General features: G+C 37.0%; 1 protein-coding gene across 1 annotated transcript in view; it reads left to right on the top strand.

Moving 5' to 3' along the window:
* LOC131424499 (uncharacterized) overlaps nucleotides 1-24,222 on the top strand; it is a 208,870-nt gene that overhangs the window by 183,587 nt on the left and 1,061 nt on the right. Inside the window, exons 11-12 of the mRNA XM_058582331.1 lie at nucleotides 11,862-12,068; nucleotides 23,370-23,515. Coding sequence (XP_058438314.1) covers nucleotides 11,862-12,068; nucleotides 23,370-23,515 — 353 coding nt within the window. The remainder of the gene's footprint in view (nucleotides 1-11,861; nucleotides 12,069-23,369; nucleotides 23,516-24,222) is intronic.

Genomic DNA, 24,222 nt, shown 5'->3' with positions numbered 1-24,222 from the left:
ATCTGTGGTTAAATCCAACCAATGAATTTTTTATTCAAATTAACATAATTTGTATTGCTAGAATTTTCACTTCATTCGCTTATAGTTTTCACTTCTCTGCTTATATTCTTTATCATTTCACTCATTAGAACAATATTTTTAATTCTTTAATACAATCAGTGTTTTAAGCCTTTGTTATTATTAAAAAGGGTTGGAGATGTGCCTCAGTGATTAAGTTCCACTGGGTTCAATCCCTGGTACCAAAAAAAAAAAAAAAATTCAGGTGATGAAAATGCTATTATGTATTCAAATTACACAGAGGAGCACCACAGGGAAATCTGCCACTGCCCAAGAAAGTCAGCGAATCCTAACAGAGGAGATGAAAAGAAACAAATAGGAGTATCCCAAATGATAAACAGAGACAGATATTTCATGCATAAGGAAAAGCATGTATAGAAAAAAATATATGAGACACTGTGCCCTATCCATCCGGATACATTTTGTTTGGAATAAAGATGGGGAGGGGTGAAGGTAGACAGGTAGGCAATAGGCTTTAAAAATCCGAAGGAAGAAATGAAAGGAAGAGTTTCCGCCCTGCTTATTTGACAGCTATAACCTTCTGTGGTATATAGAGAAGAATAGATATTTTCCTTAAAATAATAATTCCTCCAGGGCATGCTCCCAGTGATCCAGCTCTTCCAGCTGTGCCCTGTCTGCAGTTACCACCAAGTTCATCCAAAGTAGGATGGACTAATTAGCTCTCACAATCCAATCATTTCACTTCCAAGCATTCCTGCATTAACCCAGGAGCCTTTGGAGGACAACTCCTATTCAAATCATAATAATAGCCAAATTAAAAACTAACCAGTAGACTTAAATAGACATTTCTCAAAAGAGAAGAGATACAAATAAATGGCCAATGAGTACAGGAAAAATACTCCACATCACTATTTGCATGGAAATGCATATTAAAACCACAGTGAAATGCCACCTCCCACCTGTTACAATGGTTACTGTCCGAGAATGAAGATGATAGTGTTGGGAAGGATGGAGAGAATGGGGGATCCTGGTAGCCTGTTAGTGGGAATGTGAATTAGAGCAGCAGTTATGGAAAATAGTATGTTGGTTTCTTTTAAAAAAAATTGAAAATAGAACTGCCTTGTGACTGAGCAATCTCAGCTGTGGTTATATATCCAAAGGAAATAAAATTAGTGTGTCAGAGAAATATCTGCATTCCATGCTGATTACAGCATCATTTACAACAGCCAAGCTATAGAATCAACCTAAGTGTCCACCAACAGATGAATGGATAAGAATATATAGGACGTATGTACAGTGAAAATCCTGGAACAAGCACCAACATAGATAAACTTGAGGGCTATTATGGTGGGTGAAATAAGAAGTCAGGCACAGAAAAATAAATACTATATAATATCATTTATATGAAACTAAAAAGTTGAGCTTATAGAAATAGAAGAGGGGGTTGCCAGGGGCTGGAAGAGGGGTTAGAAAAAAGGCAGATATTAGTCAAAGACTGTTACAGAGTTTCCCTTGAGCTAGATGAATAAGGTCTCAGGCTCTATTGTACAGTATGGGAACTATAATTAATAATTACAATGCATACTTAAAAACTGCTGAGAGTAGATCTTAAATATCTTACACAGACATAAAATAACTATGTGAAGTGATAGATATATCAATTAGCTGGATTTCAATAATAATTTTTTTTCTCTCTATGTATATACACACATGTATATAAACCTCATGTTATATACAATAAATATATAATTTTAATTGGTCAATTATGGAAATAAACCTGGAAATAAACACACAAAATTAAAAATCAGAAACAAAAAAATAAAAAGAAGACCCAAAAGAGTAGATTCTATCTGATTTTATATATCTGAAGCATACTGGTAGGCAAGATATCGCTGATGCTAGAAATTCTGGATAGTTGTAGTTCAGGCAAGGCTGTGAATGGCCAGGGTGCTTGGTGAGTGTTGAATGGGATTAGCATAAGGAAGATTTGGGAAAGCTAGAGATGCTCTGTTTTTTAATGATACTAATCTTGTTGGTATTTATAATATTCACTTTCAAAGAATGTTTTAGAAAGAAACACACACACAAATTGACTGTTAGATACCTTAGAAATAATCTAATTCAAGTTCTTCACTTGATTGATGGTGAAATAGAGCCCCAGCATTTATTAGTGAGTGAGGCAGCACATAATGTAGATATTCTGTCTTCAGGGTGTTATTCTTCCTGACGGAGAATAGTCAGGAGGGCATTCTCTACAGCCAACTCCTTCCCTGGGCTCTTCACAATCCAACCTGAACAATACAGAGCACAGATTTGTGATTAAAACAAAGATAACTCTTTTGTTCTATGGAAATGGGGATTTTAGGAATGTCTTTCTCTCACTTTACAATATTAAAACATATGTCTTTTGGAGAGAGGGTAGAGGCCATTTTAAAGCCCCAGAGTTCTGTGGTTGCAATGCCATTTTACCTCTAACTCTCACTTTGGGTGAATTATGTGATCCAGACATGTTTCAGTTAACCAGCAAGTTTATGAAAACTAAGTGTGATCATGCATATATACCCAGACCGTTGCCTGGGCCTGTGTTTTGGAACTACCATATCAAATGCCACAAACTGGGTGACTTAAACAACAGAAGCTTACTGTCTCATGGTTCTGGAATCTAGATGTCCAAGATCCTGGTGTGGGAGGGGTTGAATCCTTCTGATGTTAAGAGGGAAGATCTGTTCCAGGACTCCTTGCTAGTTTCTGGTCATTTCCTGCAACCTTTGACCTTTCTTGGCTGGTGGATGCAGACTCTGATGTCCCCTGTCTCTCCCTTGCTTGCTGTGTATCTTTGACCTAGTGAATGCATTGCCCCTACAGCCGTGTACCTTCTGTTCCCTTTTCTTATGCAGCTCCTGCAATTACATGCATGATGCACACCCTGCTTCACTGAAGTCAAATGTCTACTTCTCAGAGGGGCTTTCCCTGAGAAAGATAACAGCTTTCAAAATAGCCACAAAGTAGACCCTTTCCCTTTGCAGACTGCTACCCGCCTACTTTGTTTCATTTTTCTCCATAGCACTTATGGTATATTTAGTTATTTATTATCTTTCTCCCTTGGAATGCAAGCTGCAGGAGGTCAAGGACTTTGTCTGTTTGGTTTAATTCTTCGTCTCCATTTTCCTCTGGCATAAAATGAGATTTTAATAAATACATTTTGAGTGGGTGGTTCAATGAATGAATTTGCTTTGAATAGAGCCTTTTATATAATGAGTTCTAAATAAGTATTATTTATAATTCTTATTCTTAATTAATCTTTCCCAAAATAGTCACTGCTGTGATCAATTTTTTGTATGCTATTTTTCTTCTCTTTTTATCCTGCTCTGGAAATGTCAGGCTCAAAGAAAGAACTACATGAAACGAAGTGTGAGTGCCAATGTTTATGTGTGAAAATAAAATGCGAAATCAAACAGTGACCCTCAAAGTCTCGAAGATTGGAAATTTTCTGGAAATCTAGAATCATGGAAAATCACTAAACTGGAAGTTTGGATAAAAAGCGAACACAGAGTTCCCTTATTCTTTTTATTTTAATTTTAAAAATATTTATCTTTAGAGTGTGACATTTTTCGCCCTTCCTCTTTTCTTTCCCTTCTTCTAAGTTCCAGCCCAGGGGAGTTATCAAACATGGGTCATATATTTTCATCACTTACAGCTATAATTTATCCCTCTGCAAAAGCCTCTATTTCCAGTCTTTCCTAGAACATTTACAATGTACTATTTTTAAATTATGGAGACTTATATTTTTGTCTTACTCCCTTTACCATGTTATAAGTTTCATAGAGGCCACGATGTATTTTGTCCTGTATTTGTTATGCATCTAGCTTACATGAATGATTCAAATCTGATTTTGGATAATGAGAAAGAAGTTCAGATTAAGTGTGAATAATAACACCGATTTCTTTTTATAGTTGTAAAGAACAACTGGGAACAGTCCCTGTTCCTTTAAGAGGAAGATATTAAGTGCACTCATTTTTGCCATTAACATCCCTATCGAGTCATTACATAAAGATGGACTTAGTTGAATTTTTCTTGTCCGGTCCCTGTTCTTATTGCAGGTAGAGATAAGGTTTTCATTTCCTTTGTTCGCAATTTATCATGCATAGAATCAAAATAATAGTTTCTTACTGGTAGGGCTGTTTAAAGAGGCCACCAATTCTCGTAGGATGCATTGCAATTCCTGGAGAAAGGGTTTTCTATGCGTGCAAAGGGGTGTTATTCTAGCCGAGTTGGGACATGGGCAATCTGCCCCGTGGGTGGTGTGGGTGGAGTGAGGTGATGAGGCAGGAACCAGCAAGCGCCACTGAATTAGGAAACAGTTAAAGTGGCCCTGTGGGATGCTGGTCGAGAGCTTGCTTCACTGTCACTTGCCACGAAGAATCGACTTAGCATTCTTAGAACCACCCTAACATAAAAGACTAGTGGAGACTCATAGATCAACTTTTAGGTGGTAAAGATGCATTAATTTCGGAATCTTCAAAAGTAGGCGGGAAAAAACCCAAACGAAACAAAAAGCTGAGGGCCTTGAATATTGAATCCGCTTAAATAATTTCATTTGCTTATTTATGACTTCAACTGACAAATACCTAGTCCTCTTCTGAGCCAGATTCCATTCCCTTTTCTCATGAAGCTTATGTTTGGGTGCAGAAGGACAGAGAACAAGTAAACAAGGAACTATCTAGGATGGTGGTTGGTGACACTTATGGGTAAGGGTTATGACAAAATCAAAGCAGGGGGCTTAGCTGAGGGAGGAGCTAGTGCTTCCTTCAGTGGTCAGTGAAGCCCCCACTGCTAAGATGATTCGCAGAGAGTGTGGAAGGAGGGCGGTGAGCCAAGTAGGTGTCTGGGGAGGACTCACCAACGCCCATTGCACAACTCACGTAGGAGCCTCTGGTTCAGACTCGCTGCTGCCAATTCTCCCTTTTAGCTTTTCAGCCAATTTATACCACTGCACTTGCTTCCTAAAACAAGATGAGATCGTAAAAATCATATGCGTATTTCATATAGTATTTGTTCATTTCAGTTGACTACAAAATATGTGGACAACTAAATTTGGGGGCATTGATCCAGAAACTAAGGTAAACCACTCACACACCTACTCATAGCAAACTGACCTCCCAATCGGTTGCTTCTCTTCTTCTGATGTTTTTCTACTGTTAGAGAAAAATCAAACCAAGGGACAGGAGAAGAACCAGATAATAGTCTCTAGTATAGACAGGAGGCTGTCCTTTGAGATGAAAAATTACCAGGTGGAGAGGAAGTATTTTCTTCTTTCATGTATTTGCACCAAAACAGAAGCAAAGGTGTCAGCTAAATAATATATGAACTTATTTTTTTTTTTGATGTAGGGTCTCAATATTTTGCCCAGGCTGGTCCCAATTTCCTGGGCTCTGCCTCAGCCACCACTAAGAAGCAGGACTATAAATGTACATCAGCATGCCAGATTGAATAATATTTTTTTTTAAAATCAAAGGTCACATAATCTTCATATTTGTAGATATCTGATGTTTTTTTCTAGCAATTACATAGTGACTCAACGGCTTTAAGGGCCTGGAGAAAACTTTAGCCAGGTCTAGATCGCCATTTATGTTCTATTAGCTGGAAAGGAAAATGCTGTGGTCAAATTTATTGACTTTTGATTATTGCATTTGCACAACTGGTTGTCTAAACTAAGTTAATTCAATTATTTTCCTTAATTCTTCCGGACCACAGGCTAGAATATTTCATAGATGAATACTCTTCAAATATCTTTTTTTTTTTTCTCTTTTCTGGCACTCAGGGGAAGAAATGGAGTCTCCAGATTGGAAGATCTGAGTATATCGTACCGTTTTCTGGTCATGATTGATGTTTCACACTCTCTGACTTGAAACCTTCCCTCTAGGGAACTGCAGAGTATAGGAGTGGAAACTCGGCTGGCCACACAGTCTTGATTACTTTGCATTTAATCAATGTATTCGCACCTGTAGAATTTATCTCAGAGAGCCCTGGGTGGTTGTGTCCAAGAGTGGGTGGTGGTTTCATCCTTACCTTTCTTCTTCCTGTCCTCCCTCCCATATCCCTGACCCCCACCCCCCACTAATGTCAGAGTTGTGGTCTCATTGTCCCTCTTGCCATTCATTGCTCTCATGGGTAGCCAGTGCTTCACATGCACAGAGAAAAATGGCAGAAGGGGGTTCTATTTCTGTGCGTTTTCCGAGACAGATGTATAATATGTTTGTATATGGGGGCTTTGCTACTGTTATTAACATTTGCATGCATAGCCACAGCAAAATGCTTGGGAAATACTACTATATATTATATATAAAGCAAAACTATTGGTTATCAGAATTAGAGATGTTCAATACAAAACATGCCATATAATATGGGTTCAAACACATACGCATATATGTTAACTTTTCTTGAATTGCATAATTTCTGTCTAAATGAAGCACGGGTGATTTTGTTTAGAAGTATGGTTTCCTGGAAATGCATCACAGTTTATTACTTTTCTCTAAATCGGTTCAAATTTGCTTAAATGCTCATTCTATACGCCTAATGGTTATGTTAAAGAAAGAAACATCAAGGAATAATCATTTCACACACCTACTTTATTTGTAGCTAATCTTCTATAGATTTTTTTCTCTCTTTTATTCCAAAGTAACATACACAATGAAGATGCATGCAATATTTCTGATAGACTGCATGGAAATCTAAATATCAAGCTGACAACTGAAAATATTAAATACGTGTGTGCGTCTGGAATGTTGGATTTGATCCATGGTTTTATTGCTTCATTCAAGGTTGTGGGTTGGATGTAAAATGAGCCAGATCTGTGTTTGAATCCCAGATTAGAAACTCTGTTGGATCCAGGAAGAGCATTCATTTTCACCTTTTGGAAAAACAGCTCCTCTTAGCCCCCCTGCATTCTGTCAACAGGAGTTAGTATTTTTGATTGGGCTCAATTTTTGAATTCTTGACATTTTGTTTATACTGGAAAAACACGATTTTGTGGAACACAGACACAACCTTAATCACACTTGCATGTTCATTTAATTCTCAAAGAAGTGCCATGGTTTGAATTGATCCCTAGAAATTCCCTTTGCTGGAGACTTAATCTGAAGTGACTGATAAAAGGTTATTAGGTCAGAAGGGCACTGCCTTCATGATGGATGAATGTTCTTATCATTATTGCAGCAGTAGATTGTAGTAAGTTCTGCCCTCTATTTTTACCTTGTGGGGCTAGAAATTGAACCCAGGTCCTTTCACATGCTTGGTAGGCAGGCGCTCTACCAACTGACCCAGCCTCAGTCCAGTTCTGCTTCTGTTATTCTTGCTCCCTTTTGCACCTTTTACCTTCTGCCACAGGATGACCTAGTACAAAGGCCCTCCCTCTCCAAATACAGGAGCATTGCTCTTGGTCTTCCCAGTCTCCAAAACTATGAGCCAAATAACTTTCAGTTCACTATACATTTTCTAGTCTCAGGCATTCTGTTATAGCAGCAGCAAACAGACTAAGGGAGGAAGGCATTGTTTTTAAAACAAAATAAACCATTTATGGGTAAGATATCTGTTTTACTGAGACCTAGTTTTTACAAAAAAAAAATGGTTCAATCCTAAAGAAATGGTAAAATAAAAATCACCATCATCAGGGCACAACTTATTTAGAAATTTAGCCTCAAATTCACTGGAGACCAACTGGATCATCCAGTCTGACCTAATTTCTTGACCCTGGTTCCCTCTTGCTTTCTTGTCATACTGGAAAACTGAGTATAAATTCAAGTAGAAAAAAAAAAAGAAAAGAAATCCACCCAGGAGCTGTTAAACATGTATCTATGCAGTAAATCTGTGTACCACTGTGTAATTATAATAACATAAACAACTCCACTATAAGGACATTCACATCAGACCTAATTTCAGACTGAACTATTATAATGCAATTAACAGGCTCATAGTCCTGTTTTAATTAAGCTCTGTTGTGAAATATGCAGCATTTGAACCTGTTTCGGCCTGCTCTGTCTGCCATTGAATCACCATCCTCAACTTGTTTTTCTGCCCAACAATGAATTTCATTTAAGAATTACTGTTCAAAGGGACTGGCATTTTGTGAATTCCTTTAAGTTTCTGTGCCTCCAGATTGAGGCCAACTTTAGCTCTTCCGATGTGTCCTATATGTGTGTAGTCTCTTGATTCGGTTGTCTCAATAGATTTATTAACTCACGCTGGGCTCTCCTAGAAACGAAGAGATATATTTGATTGGTTGAGTGCAAGAAATTTCAGATGACAGGAGAGAGACTTGTGGGGCTGACTTCAGATTATGTAGGACACAGTAGCTGTCTCCAACCCAGCCCTTTGCAGAAATACCAAGGGATCTCCAATTTTCCATGGCTATTATTCAGTTTGCCAAATAGTTTAACCATTACTCACTAGAGAATGGAAAACAAAAGTACTTACAGAAAATGCAGTTTATAGAAAAATCATATCCTTCTTTCTTCTTTTTATCCCTCACCTACCCTGGGCAAGAATGTCTAAGGCTGGCTGGGATTTGCCTTAACAGATCTTTCCCATCCTCTATTTGGATTGTCTTCATGACCTTAAATAATATTAAGTGAGCACTATTATATGGGAATGCTTGGCTTGGTGATCAAATGTCACAGGTCAGCATGCTGAGCCGCTTATTCCTGGATGGCTAGATTTCAGGACACAGATTTAAAAGTGGAGAGAACAGAGTTGCAGAGAATCGTGCTCAACATCACAGATGGCTCAGAAGTAAGCCACATGACCTAAGAAAACAAGGACAGTGATTTCTTCATCCCTCCCCACCTCCGTTTCCACCCTCTGATCAGCTGCCCTTGAGATTTGGTCCCTGTTATAAAACATCCATGTTCTTCTCCTTCTTTTTCCTTTTCCTTTTTACCTTGTCCTACTTTCTTAACCCCAGGGAGGATTTGAAGAAGGTTTTAAAGCTAAGCATCCCCAATTGCTTGAGGCTGTGTTTGGTGGTAAGTCAGAATGGGAAGCAAATTACCTGTAGGGTAGGGTGTTTTCATGGCCACAGTGAAAGCCCTCAGAACAACAGCAGGTAACTGAAAAGGTTCTTTCTCCCTGTGTGAACATCTGGCTCAGCTCCTTCAACCACTTCTACGGAGGTTTCATGAGTTACTCACCCCCTCTCCTGTGGCTCTCTCTCTTCCTTTCCAGAAGGAGGCATGTTCTCAAACAGCAGTGGAACCTTAACTCGTGGGCACACCTTACCGCTAGGTGTTCTGAGTGTCCTGATTATCTTAAGCACTGGCTACTAGAAATTCTGGAAAGGACCACGAATGCTTTAGCACTAGACCTTCATGGCTTAAAATGTCTTTCCTAGTTAACCTTCACAGAACCTTGGGAACACCCATAAGAAGTTAGTAGAATTGAATGTCCTCAGTACTTGGACTGTCGCCTCTATTTCAGCCAAGTTTTCACCCGGACCCAATAAGCTTCTACGTTGTCATTTTTACTTGACACATTATAATTCTACATCTTTACGGGGTACAGTGTGATGTTTTGATACATGCATACAATGTGTCATACTCAAATTAAGGTAGTTAGCATGTCTGTCACCTCCTTTACCGTTCATTTCTTTGTGGTGAGAACATTCAAAATCCTCCCTTTAGCTATTTTGAGATATTTAAGGCGATATTGTTGACCATAGTCACTCTACAATGCAATAGAACACTAGAACTTGATCCTCCTGTCTGACCATGGCTTTGAACCTATTGATCAGTCTCTCCCTATCATTTCCTCCACAGCTTCTGGTAACTACTAGCTACTTTTCTGAGATCAGCTTTTTAGATCCCGGGTATGAGTGGGACGATGCTGTATTTGTCTTTCTGTGGCTGGATTATTTCACTTAACATAACATCCTCTGGGTTCATCCAGGTTGCTGCGAATGACAGAATTTTATCCTTTTTATGGGTCGTTAGTCGGCTTTTTCTCTTCTGTGATCAAAATATCCGATAAGAACAATTCAGAGAAGGAAAAGTTTATTTTGAGATTATGGTTTCCAAGATTCAGTCCAAGGTCAACCGGCTCCAGGGTGAGGCTCAAGGTGAGGCAGGACATCATGGCAGATGGGCGTGGAGGAAAGAACGGCTCAGCTCACGGGGGCGGGAAACAAAGAGAAAGAAAGATGGGCTATTCCAAAGATGCACCCTTCCAGGACACACATCTACCTCCTCCAGCCACATGCCACATGCACACAGTTAGTGTACAGCTCTCATGATCTTATCATCCCACCTCTCAATGTTTCTGCATTAACACAGGAGCTTTGGGGGGGCACCTCATATCCAAACCATAACACGACCAGATAGTATTCGATTATATACACGTATCCCATTTTCTTTGTTCATTCATCCATTGATGGACACTTACATTAATTCCTTATCTTTCTTTTTTCCTTGAGACCCAATTCAAACCTCACTTTGGCAAGTTTGCTTCTGCACATTTGTCACTATCAAACTGACCTGAAGTTAAATGTGGGTCAATGTCTTACCGGTAATTCCTGCTACATTGTTAGTCTCTGGACCTGTTTATATTGTCTCAAAATCATATCTGTCAAAGGATTCTCTGTTTTTAATCATATGAGATGTCCCTCTTTTATGTTCTTCAAATTCTTTCAGGACATTCTCAACTTCTTTTTCTGTCCGTCCAGATTTTAATCAGGGCTTTGAATTTCCAAAAGAAAAGTCACTAACTGGAATCTTCAGAGCTTATTGTTAATAATAGACCTGACTTGAATTTAATAGTGATTAGCCAGAATTTTCTTTTATGTTATTAAATCCATATTTCTGATGATTTAAAGTATTTGTAAGCCATATTAAGAGGAGTTAACTTTGAAATAAACACACATTTGACATGGACTTTCTGGAACAATAGATAAATGCTTTCTGTTGTAGAAAGAGCCAATGAGGAAAGAATTTCTTCAAAGCTTTTCTCTATTTCTGAAACTAGGGGTACCTGTGAATATGGTAATGGAAAATTTTAGAAAGCTTCTATATAACTCAGAAATTACAGAAAAGACGACCAAAGTATCTGAAGACCAGAAGTTTGTCAGCCAGGAACAAATTTTAGAGGGGTATAGTCTAATCTCCATCCCCAATATTTTAAACATGTAATAGGAAAGTGTCTTTCAACTCATTCATAATTCAATTAACATTACTGAAGGCCCCACAGGGCACTTCATATTAGACAATGAAATCGTTACCTGAGAAAACCTACTGGAGAATAAAGTCCAATAAGTACGAAAGTCAGAATTGCCACAAAGCAAAACTAGTAAATACATACAGCATACAAAAGTCCTGGCTGTGCATCTCAGTACAATGGATCTTTAATGCATCCTGTGCCCTGTCTTAGTGATGTCAGAAACTTAGAATCCAGCACAGTACAAGTAAGTTAAAAAGAGCAAAGAGTTCTTTTGGATGAGAAATCACAAACACCCATTCATAAAACCACCCGTAAGCATTTTTGTTAATCAACACTGTCATTGTTACAGCCTGCTTGATCTTCCTACTTTGGGTTAATATGGGAGCCAATTACAGCTTCATCTGTGTAGAATTAACTTTATGGAGCACACACCGGGGATTTGTCTATCTTCACTATTTAGATATATGCCATAAAAATATGCATGGAATTGAGTGCAAGTACTGCAGATGGCAGAGACTTTCAGATTTATTGTAAAATCATTTAAAATCGGTTATGCTCTTGCCAGAAGTTAATTAATTTTTTTTTCTGTTTCTTTCTGGGGCTGGGGGACTGGGGTGGGGGGGGGCTTTGGTTCTCACTAGGTGGCAGTGTATGATTACATCTGGAAAAGCCATGGCATCAAGTCCAGTGTCTCCAGCTGTGACCTCCAACATCAGAATGAAATCTCTGGGTCTGCACTTGGTCCAGAAGAGGTTACTTCTCATGTGTCTATATACAGTGTTTATCCCAGTGGGTTCCAAGAGCTGTACCGCCATTTTCTCAGGCTCCCCGGTGGTGCCATTGTTGAGGTATGTGTATTTGAAAATATTTTGCTGTAAATGCTGTGTGTATTGTAGTGCATGGATATATAGATAAGTATAGGCATAATATGAGTGTGATTTCAAAGGTTCCAATGTTACTTTGCAGACATATTATAACTAATGTTTCTAATGCGGTAGGGGGCTTGAGGATGTGTTTCAGTTTTTGCCTAAGTACACAAAGATAATATATGGGGGGTGAAGTTTCTGTTTGAAACTTCAGAATTCTGCCTGTGATAACTTCTACTCAGGTTACATTAGTAAACATCACAGGTTGATAAGAAAGAGAGTTCTGTGTTGTGGACACGGGCATGCCTCGGGAAGTGCACACTCCTTTGCTTAAATGAGCTCACACAAAGTGAATGAAGTGGTGGCATCTTATCCTCCTTCCCCCCCACCCTGAAAAATCTTTCAAGCTATAGAAACATACATAGTCTATAAATATTTAAAAATATTTTAAAAGGAGCATTATCTCAGAGTCAAGTTTCCTCCTAAGAAAGTCCATCAGCAGACGGGCTGATTTTGAGTTTCAAAAGAAATTTCATATGACAACATATTCTGAGTATCTAAATTTACAGCCTATTGAAATCTGAAGCTCTGTCCCATTCTTTTAAGTGCTGTTCAATCATGAAGTCTGAGGAAGTGTTATAATTTGGTGGAAATGAACAATACAGGAGGAAAAAAAAACTGAAGATACACAGCACGTTTGGTTCTCTGAGCTCTGTGGCATGCAAATTACTAAAAAGTGACATAAAACTAGTTAACTGGAATTGGAAGGATATTTCTGTTCCCACCGCCATCCCTTTGAACTTTAGCCTTTTGTGTTGTTTGTTGTTGTTGTGAAGTCAATGGAAGTGTGTCCTCATAAAAATCCCTTTCAACATAACCTTGAGGAAATTTCAAATTGTTCAGAGTCCAGTCTTGCAGACAGGGGACTTCTCCTTTCTACTATACCAGTGTTCAACAGTATTTGAACACTTAAATCATCATATAGGCATTTTAAAAGGCACAGGTGAGCCAGAAAAGATTCCCCTGAGCTCATCCTCCTCGCACTCCTACCAAGGTACACTATAAGAAAGAACTGTACATATCACAACACAGCAATAGGTAAGCAGGTGAAGATTGTATCCAATGTCATTCTTTGGGAGTTTGGCTGCTATTGGTACTTCTGCACAGGATTCTTCTTAGACTTCTGAAACATTTGCTTTTGAAACCTTTTTGCAGAACAAACTGCTGGGATGAACCTTTTTTTACAAAATTTGCAAAATGTGCTTAAATATGTGTGCACTGAAATAACACAAAAAGCAGAGACTCCAGCATTGTCTTTCTGCTACAAATCATCCTGCAGTTCCTGCAGTCCCGGAGCCCCAGCAGAGAGCCCAGGTGGAAGGTATCCTGGTATCAAGAGCACAGTGACCACCAGGGCCCTTTGATTCATTCTTTCATTTGCCCCATAACCTTGGCTTAGTCATTTCTCACTACTCTGCCTATTTCCTTATCTGTAAAACTGGGTTATGAATACTTATACTACCTGGCTCACAGGGATTTGGGACAGATTAATGAGATAACATTTGCAAGTACTTTTAGCTCTTTTTTTTTTAAGGTGCAATAAAGATCACAAAATATTATAGATCACAAACAATTAGATTCACTCTACTTCTAAACATCTTTTCAAGTGCTCATAATGACATTATGCCAAAAATATACTAGCTTCACTTTTGGAAGAATTCAGAGGTGGGACTATAGGCTTGTCGACATACTTGATTCTTTTATTACCTTTGATTTCCACAGTGTTGTCTATTATAACAGTAAGTGGTGGACCTGGGCGTTGGTAGGATCCTGTGACCAGCTGAAATTCCAGCAAATACTAAACCCTCTTTCTCCCTTTTCCAAATTTCAGCACATGAATGCGGTCTAGCCCATTCTTGGGTATGCAGTTTATAGCTACCCGTTTATTTCTTCATGCTTGACTCTATCTGCCTCTTGTTCTATGAAATCTTTAAAATTGTTCTGAACTGAATTATCCCCTTGCCCCTTCTCTCCACTTATAGAGAGTACTAGATTTTATTCTTTAGCCTTTCTACACTTGTTTCCAGTATTAAATTGTGTCCTGTAGAGGACAGGAACCATAAAACAAGACCTGTCCTAGAGAAAATTGAGGATTACACAGTTCATTTGCAGGCACCTGTATGGCTGTTCACCCACCTTCCTTCCTATCCCTCCTGACCCCTAACAGACACTGCCAGGTCTTTTATTGGCCTTTTGAGCTATAAAACCTGAATTGGAAGGGATTCTGGCATATTTTTTTTTTTTTGAGATCTCAGTGAAAAGAAGTCCACATATAATCTTTCCCTATATATATGCATTGGAAAGAAATTTCAAATATCAGCATATAGGTAGATTTATATTTTCTGGATGAAATAAAAAATCCCTTAAAGTTTTAAAAATAATGGCTTATGAGCTGTCACCTTCTCGCTTTAAAGTTAACGTCAATCCTTGAATTCTTTTTCTTTATCTTTGTATTAAATACAGACTCGATGCTCAAGAAAATTCATCCAAAATTGTACTGGATTTTTTGATTCCAAATTATGCTACATGATTGGTAATTAGGCACCATGAGATTCTTACCATCTCACAATACTCACACCGTATTACGTGAAAGAACCTGAATTTAGGATATAACTTAGACCCGATTAGAGATATAGTAAGATCCATGCCACATTTTGGTCAGATATTCTGGTGTGGGAAGAAACAAGCAACTGTGTCTGGGTCTAATTTATTTACAAATCAGATATAGCAAGAAATAAGCAACAAAAGCTTCATTCCTAGAACCTAAACCCTATTCTCAAAGATTTTATGGTGGTTTTTACACATGGTATCCAGTAATTTAAGTTCGTTTTGTATGAACAACTTACAACTCAAAGCAATTTCTAAGCCTCTCCCATTTCTGGTATGAAATATAGGTCAAATATTAACCTTTTTGCTTTTTTCTTCTCCACAAGATCCTAACTTTTTGAATTGGAAGCAAATATATAAGTTTTTATTTGCATGGAAAGCTACACTTCTGGAAAAGAATTAATTCTGCTCAAAAGATATCATATGTCATGAGTCTGCAATGAAAGTTCGATTGCAAACAGAATTCCCCATAGATACGCATTCATAATCTTTTGTATGCCCCACCTTATGACCTAAAGCAACACAGCTCTTATGGTCTTCCACATATTTTGCTTTTAAAGAAAAATTCCCTCTCTTGCTTGTCAGAGCTGGTCATTTGTTCAAGTGCAGGGAGCCCTTCTCCTGATTCTCTACTAAGTCAGTCCCTCTGGGCGCCATGGATTCCATGGAGTCTACACAGAGGAACTGTGTGGTCTCTTTGTTGCATGGCTAAGGTTATCCTGCAGTGTTCACTAAGGACAAAGTTATTGTAAAGTTTTTAGAGCTACAAAACCTAGAAACCCAGGCAAGACTGGTGCACTTTCATCAAGTTACAAATAAGCTTCCGGATCCCAGGGTATCAGTCGCAATTAAGAAAGTCCTTGGAGCATTAGTTCGGGTGGAATGGGAAAACGGGCTTTTTTTTTTTGTCATTAGAGGCAGTGTCGCCTGGTGGTCTGAGCAGGGAACTGGGAGCCAGGAACTCAGCTATCTAAGGAGGCTCTGTGAAGCCCTTGTGCGCGGCTTTAGGCAAGCAGTGAGGTCTCAGGAGGCCAACCTCACCTACTTTGAAGCTCCCATCTGAAGAGCTCCTTACCCAGGGCCAGGGGAGGCACAGCAGGAGGCCTGATTCCTTGTCTGCAAAATTAGAATATTAATACTTGCCTCAATAACAGATTAACCAATTAGTGATTAAGTGTTCTGCCTGATGGAAAGCAGCAGGAGAAGAGAGGAGACAAGGAAAAACTGAGACACAATTTTATTATTAGATGGGTCTGACTCCACTCTGGGTTTTTATCTGCTGCACAGGGAATCCAGGGCCTTCAAGGTGCCAAGAGCAGGTGTGCAGAGATTGGCCCTCAGATTTTATTCCCCTCAGTGTGAAGACAGACGATGGAAGGAGCTGAACGTCCCTCAGGTCCCCAGGAAGCTTTCAGTAAATGGGGAGGAGACACACTTTGTCCTTGAATCAATGAATTAATTGCAGGACAAAACTTTAAACAAATAATTGAGAGATTTTTCTGCCTTAGCTAGTCTGTTTTAATTTGTTATTTAGCCTATTTGGAAATTTTCATATCCATATTCTACAAAAAACAAACAAACAATTTGCAGTGTGCGTGCGTGCGTGTGTGTGTGTGTGTGTATGTGTGTGTGTGTGTGTGTGAGAGAGAGAGAGAGAGAGAGAGAGAAATGCATAATAATGTGGAAGATGAATCAATAAGAAAATATGGAATTGTGGAGCCTATAAACCACATTCATTAAATTAATACAAATTATTGATAATATCATACTTTTTCAGAGATAAAACTACCCCATCATTTTTTTTTTCCCCTTTTGTTGAAAGTCTGGCACATGAGAGGAAAGCCATTCTCATTTCCTATTGTGCATAGACTTAGACTGCTCTGAAGATAACATGAAAATTAATTCACTTAAACAAAATGGAAGACAGTCACAGTTTCATTGTCCAGACTTTTAAGACATTTGACATTGTGTGCCCAACACCCGCGTAAGAAGTAGTATATCCTTTGGGCACATAGTGCTTCATAAGACAAAATTAAAAATAAACATTAAAAGGAAATAGTAATAGCAATGCTAATGGCTTTGCATAAAATAATGCTCAAAAGACACTCATATCTCTTACTTCTGGATTTCAAATTCAAACTTAATAGTTGCCACTTCTGTTGATTGTTTAAAAATAAGATCCTGGTACTATTTTGCCCTTTCCTTTCACTAAGAATAATTGTCTATTTTAACTAAGCTGTAGAGGATATAATTTTGTTATATCTAAAACTCAGACCTTATTATGAGCAAATATTTTTTAAAAGAAGAATGCAAGAGCTAAGTGAAATTCAATTATCAAACTAAAATTAGAATATAATGTCAGGACATTTTCATGACATACAACAATGGAAAGACTTTCGTAAAAATTTTTATGTATTTACATTTGCATATAAACTAAATTTACATGATTTTAAATCAGTGTTTCTTAGGATTAAAAATAATTATAGGATACATATGTAAAATGAACTGATGCTAAGTAACTATGTTTTCTTATTTTCACATTTTTTTATTGTTTTTTATTATCATTAAATAATTGTTGCATATAATTGTGGAATAATGTGTTCCACAATTTCCAAAAATTGTTCTTTTTACTCATATATATAAAGTTAGTAAATATGTAAAATATAGGAACTTAGCTCTTCTTAAAAATAAAATGACAAAATTATTAATCCCATATGTGTGTGTCAAAATAGGTGGTTTTATTTGTCCAAAATAATTAGGTTAGTACAACTTGCTATGAAAGGGTTAGCTTCCCACAAAAACTAAGCAAGAAGTCTCTTGCCTCTGGCTTTGTTTATCATTGTTTATATATTATTGGTAAGCTGAAGAGGAAAAATTGCAGTTTTGTTTTTTTAAACCTAACACACTGTAAATTTTAAATGATATAATAGACTTAAGAAATATTTTTAATTCTGTTATTAAATTCAGTTATTAAAATTACTTCAATTATAATGTATAAAATATTAACTTTGAGGGATTAAGTTAATTTTATTATAGCTATGTGTGGTTTCCTTAAGAAAAGCGTGAAGAACTATTTTGATTGCTTTTACTATATGTTGACATGTGATTGTTAGCAACATTTTAAAGATTCTAGGGTCCTTCCTAAAATAACTACTGTTGTCCAATCTTATGCATTTTCTCTAGATTCACTTGTACTTATATTTGGTGGTAAACAATCATTAGTAATTCCTGATTTAAATGGACTCATGTTGTTAATTTATACGTATAAGAAAACTCTCAGCTATATATTTTTGAAACACTCTTACCTGTAAAATGATTTTCATAATTTTTGACTTATCTTGAATCTCCAAATAACTGTAACTTATAAAAGCTGTACACAAGAATTATTCTACTATTATATGCAAGACTATCACAAAAAGTAAGTGTGATATATTGGATAAAAAACTTTATTGAAATTCTAAGTCATAGGAATTGTTTTAAAAGGTGTATTAAATACAAAGAAGAATTCAGAAAATAAGCCGTGACATAAAAATGAAAATACATGATTAAATATTTAACATACACATTATAGAAGTGAAGAATTAAATGTTTATTGCACAATTGGTAAAGATTGACTGCTTTATCTAAAACAAAAATAAGTTCATTTCTAATTTTATATATTTTTCATCTTATTGAATTGGACTTTGGAAATAATATCTTATGAGGAGATCTAAATATGAAAGAGTTATTTTCATCCTTCTTTTTAATTATTAATCTTAATTTACTATAATATTTTGAAATTTTTAAGGTTTTGCATTAAAAGAAGTTTAAAACCCTTGCATTCCAAAGTCAATGTTTAAGATAAGTATTTTCAGAATATTTATTTTTTATTCTACTTCATCTGAGAAGACTGCCTAAGACTGATTTCTTAAAAGATAAAAAAAAATTTAAAAATCCACTCATGAAAAGTGAAATCAGACAAATAACCCTACACATTATTATATCTTCTCATACCTGTGGACAGAAATATTATAAAATTATTTTGGCATATTTTGTAATTTTGTCAATATGACTCTAAGAACTATCTACAAGGATATTGATCACATCTCTTTAAGAATCCATGGATTGTATTAGTTTCTACATCTTTACTCACTGGGACAAATTCTTTCACAATTACATGAAACAATTATTTAATGATAATATAAAACAATGTAAAAAAGAAGAAAACACAGTTACATAGCATCAGTTCATTTTACACATGTAGACTATAAATTATTTTTAATCTCATATGAAACTGATACAAAATCATGTAAGTTATTTTATGTCTGAACTCACATAGTGTATGCTCAATGACACTTAAAAGAAATGAAATAGTAACAGTAGCTTATTTTCTGAAGTGATCTTGACACTAATGCTAAATTACAACTTGGAAACATCTAGCATTTTTACCTTTATGAGAAAAGGCTTTTTACATATTTAACATAATTCCAGGGAAAATAAACTGGAATTATGTATCAAGATATGTACACTGTAACCAAGGGGCATTTATTTTCCCCCGTAGAATACTTACAATGATTTTATTGCCATTTTGTGTCATTTTCTAAAGGATATAAAATACAGCCAGTAAACAAACTAGACTTTAGATTTAAGGTGACAGCTGCTCCTTCAGAAGCAATATTCAGATATTTAATCTTAAGAACATTGAATATTTTACGACCAAGTAAAGTATACTTTTGTAAAAATGAAAGAACTCTGTGCTTTGGCTTCTGATTTTCACAGCTGCGCTGATCGACACAGCCAAGGATACAAACTCCCATCAGCTCTAAATCCCAGAGAATAAATCCAAATGTTGGATTTTTGCTCATTTAACAATTTGAGAAAAAAATCAACATAAGTGCTCTCTTTTTTCAAAATGCAAAACATTCTTTCTCTAAAATGATGCTGATTCAACCTATAACATATAGAGTGCTGTAGTGTTTCTAGTTCTTTTTGAAATCTACAGTTTAACCTGATTTCAGTGGACTCTGCTCCTCGTTGAGCTACTATGCTTCAAGTATAGCATCTGAATTCCATCGAGAACATCTTCTTTATTTCAAAACCAAAATGAACTTTACCTCCATATATTGCTATCTGTTCACTCAGTGAACAAATGTTCAGAATGCCAAAGTCCTGTGTGGAGTGGAAAATGAACTCAACATTTGCTTCCAGAATTTTTCCAGTTTCATTCCTCCTTTTCCTCTTAATTCCTTTATCCATCTTCATAATGGCTTCTCACTGAAGTTTTATCACTATTGTTTATTTTTTGGTAGCCAATTTGACCCATCTCACCAGCCTGATTGTAAATAATATCAACTTCAGGGTTTTTTTTTTCCCCCCAATGAGACACTTGAGGATAGATCTAACCTTATTAGCAAGCTATTAACCACCTCTTTCTTAAGACCTTCTCTAGCGAGAAGAGTTAAATCCAGATACTTTACACTCAAGGGGGCTGGCCTGGGCACAAACACAGGCAGAATGAGCTCACATGCTGTGTTGCCTGAACTGTCATAGTGTCACCAATGGACACTGGCTCTGTGCAGCCTGAGAGACACTTGCCTGCCTTTGCAGACATTGTTGTCTCATGCACTGCTTGGTAGGACCTGACAGTGTGCCAGAAGTAGCTTTTCTCCAAAAAAAGTTGATGCTGATAGATTTTCCCCATTTTTGTTGTTCTTGTTACTTTCACGGAGGGCTAGAATTTAGAGTACCTTCCTCTGCCCAGATAGTGCATATCTTAATGGTAGATTCTGACGGTGGAATAACTAGGGCAAAGAATATGGGACTGTGAAAGTATAGATGGTGTGTGGTGTGTTATGTTTTAAATGTGTGTGTGTGTGTGTGTGTTAATTTGTTGTCAGATATCTTAACAAATATGTAATCACAGCTGGAGTGAATAAAGAAGTTACCGGCACTTTGAGAGTCTTTTGAGTCACAGCCACACAAACGACATTTTCTCTAGCTTAATTGGATAATGTGTTTGAAATATCAAACGGTGTGAGTATCATAGTTCACTGTCCTCTTTCTGCCTTTAAACATGCTACAATACCGGGTTGGCTTTTTCTCTTTTTTTTAAAGCATGGCACGTTGAAGCACGAGTTTGTCATACATTTTAGGTTTTTTCATAATATTTGTTTTCTAACATTTTTTCCATTAATTAATGTGATCTGTAAAATAAAATAATAAATATGACCATAATAATCTGCTTACTTTTCCAGCATACATAACTTGAAATAAATAACTATTCAGATTAATGAGAAATTAAAAATATTTTAGGATCTCTTTAGCAGCATTTTGCTGTAATTGGAAAGAGAGCTGTCCTGCACAGAGCTAAAGTGAGAAGAGACAGCAAAGAAGTTTCGTTAGCAATTGCAATTGAGGTTAGTTAAATGTTTGTTCACGCTTTCATAAATCTGTCAGGCCAAAATATATTTATTAATTGGATGTGTATCACGTGTGCATCCATATCATTTTATATAAGTGCATATTTGATACATTATGGCGTCAGCCATGACCAGGATAGCAGCAATAGTTGAAATTGCAGAAGGAAGTTAGAAGAACCAGAGTAACCAGAAGACTCCATGCTGCTGGCCCATGACCCTGATACTCTGCATCTGGGTAGACAAATGCTTCCAGATGATTAGTCCAGATGACAATAGTGAAATTCCTCAAACTCCCAGCAACAAAACCACCCCTGCCCCCACTGTTCTTCTTCTCCAAGCACTCTGGACTCTTTAAGGAATTTGTGTTAAAAAAGAGGTACTAGTAAGTAAGGAGACATCCCCACAATTCATTTCCTAAAAGATAAAGTGGGGATTGAGGTTTTTTTTTTTTTTTTTTTTTTTTTTTTTATTCATTCTGAACCTCAGCCACAACAGCAAAGAAAGATTGTAAATGAAAAGGAACTTAGGAAAAAGTGAACCTTGTCATTTTGGAATGCATAATTCTAGTGAAGACTGAGTGCCATCCAATTTGATATCTGTAATATACATGGACCTAAATGGAAAGGTATTTCAAGAGGCAGAGCTTGAAATGGGAAGAGCTCTAGAATTTTAACTCTGGCATGCATTTTTAGACAACCTGGATAAGAATGTAGAGAGTGCATTTTAGTAAGTTTCTTGGGCACAGAATGCTTCCTAACAAGATTTTAAAATGATCATGCACAAAGATTTTTAAAAGAGTTTAGATTTTAAAAGATCATGCATCAAGATGAAGAAAGAAAGGTATATACTGAAGAGGAAATGCAAGAGATGCTCAGAAAGAATGACGGGGAAGCAAGTGAAGGCAAAGGATGTCCTCGCAGGTGCCAGTGGGAGAAGTTTACTCTGAGAAGGCTGCTGAAGAGATTCCATACAGCAGGAAAAATCATGGAGTCCAGGGGTATCTATTTTCTCAATACTACCTAGTTGTCTTTTTCTAGCACCTGATCCATTTCTGTTCATTTATTAACTCAAATAAATAGGAATTGTCATAGCTCTTCTGATGGGTGGTAGCATTCAGGATGTCAATGGATGTTTTCAAATCTCTCTTTTCATATGTGCTGCCTTTGTTCTTGGGAATGTTTTCTTCATACTATGGCATTATTTTAGGCTTTTGTCACTCCCGATGCTCATTACCTTGGAAGGAAGGAGATTTTTCTTTTCTAGTATTCTAACCAGAACCCTTTCTCGATTTGCCCACCCTGGGAAGAGGTTTCATGACTAGGTAGCTATAGGACTTATAGGCTCCTGAGGAGATGGAGAAGTCATTCTAGAAGGAGAAAATGGTTTCTGTAACCAGAGCTTATCTGATAAGCAGATGTCTTCTTTGCTATCCAGAGAAAGACATTCAACTTGCCCATTAGTATGCAGACGTGGCTCCCTGCCTTTCTCATCTGGATGACTTTCAGTTCAAGAGTTCATAAGTTGTGGGGGAAAACCAGCCCTTAGCAGAATGCTTGGCAATGTTAGATACCTTCAAGATGTAGGAGAGACTTATGAAGTCAGTGAAATTGGTGATTATTATAAATAGTCCAGAAGAAAACCCAAACTGTGTGTGATGAGTGGAACAGCATGTTGGCATGGCTGTGAGCTGTAGTCCAGGGCAATTAGTCTTCTGTATACAGAAACTTCCCTAGGGACAGTGAGTTCCTATTAAAAGGAATGCTAGACTGCGCGTTCCCTGTTTTTGTTTTCCATGCATTTCATCAAACAAGATTTATTCAAAGCATAAAAGAATCCCAGTTTATTTTTGATTTTGGCATTTTGGGTTTTAGTAGAATTAGAAAAATTTGCCTTTTGAACATATTTTAATTGCCTCTTATGACTCTATGTTCTGTATTATTATATTGCATATTTTATATAAAATAATTTTACATTTGTAATAAGGTTGTTGTAAAATTATTGTCAAGGTCAGAAATGAAACTGAACCATAAAGTCATAATCATACAAAACTGAGGAATTAGGATAATAATATGACATCTCACGGGATTTCCAGGTTTGATTTTTCTTCCAGGGGTTAAAATAGGAAAAAAAGTAACCACTTCTGGTCATTCCACCTAAAAACTTTCTTCAAAACATGGTAAGTTAATATTTTGCTTATTTTAATCCCCATTTTTTAAAGGTGTTAGGTGATATCAGTGCCTTGAAGTTTGTCCACAGAGAAGTGATCATAGCTATTCAGGAGCACATAACTGAAATGGACACCGTGCTGAGAGAATCGTTCAATACTAAAGAAGAGGAATGGAAAGGAACCATTAATATAAAAAGGTATTTTTTCTGCTAATTACACATTCATTTAGTCAGGGGTGGTGGCACTTAGCCATAATCCCAACAGTTTGGGAGGCTGAGATGAAATGATTAAATTCAAAGCCAGCCTCAGCAACTTATTGAGGCCCTAAGCAATTTAGAGAGACACTGTCTCTAAATAAAAAATTTTAAAAAAAGGCTGAGGATGTGGCTCAGTAGTTAAGCACCCCTGGGTTAATACCTGGTACCAAAAAAAAAATAAAAATAAGAATTTCATTGCTATGTGAGTGCATCTACTAAGAAGGAGCCACTTAATGCCACATCCCTGTGGTTTGTCTTACTTTTCATGGTGCACATGTCATGGTGGGAACCAAGTGGGACATCCTTTATGACCCTATTGCCTTGTAAGATGGAGTCAACCAGAAGTCAATAGCAGGTATTAGGAAGAACAGATAGGAGTCATGCCCATCACAAACAGGTTCTCAAAGAGAATGGAAACCTCTTTCATCTTGCTTACCTCCAAAGGAGCTACTGGACCACTCGGAAATTTAAAGAGGGATGGGATCATTTCTAACACTCTTGGGAGCAGTTTTCTTTCATATGGAGGGAATGAGGGGAGTGATTAGAAGATGACAAACTCAAGTCTAAATAAATTCCCTTGTCCTTTTGTGCTTCTGGAAAATGTCACACTTTTTTTTTCCCTAAAAGAAACTTTAGGGAAAACAAAG

Source organism: Marmota monax, unplaced genomic scaffold (genome assembly GCF_021218885.2).
Source record: "Marmota monax isolate L192 unplaced genomic scaffold, Marmota_monax_Labrador192_F-V1.1 WCK01_AAM20220418_F8-fsc00029, whole genome shotgun sequence".
Classification (NCBI taxonomy): Eukaryota; Metazoa; Chordata; class Mammalia; order Rodentia; family Sciuridae; genus Marmota; species Marmota monax.
This window is presented reverse-complemented; position numbering and strand designations above follow the sequence as displayed.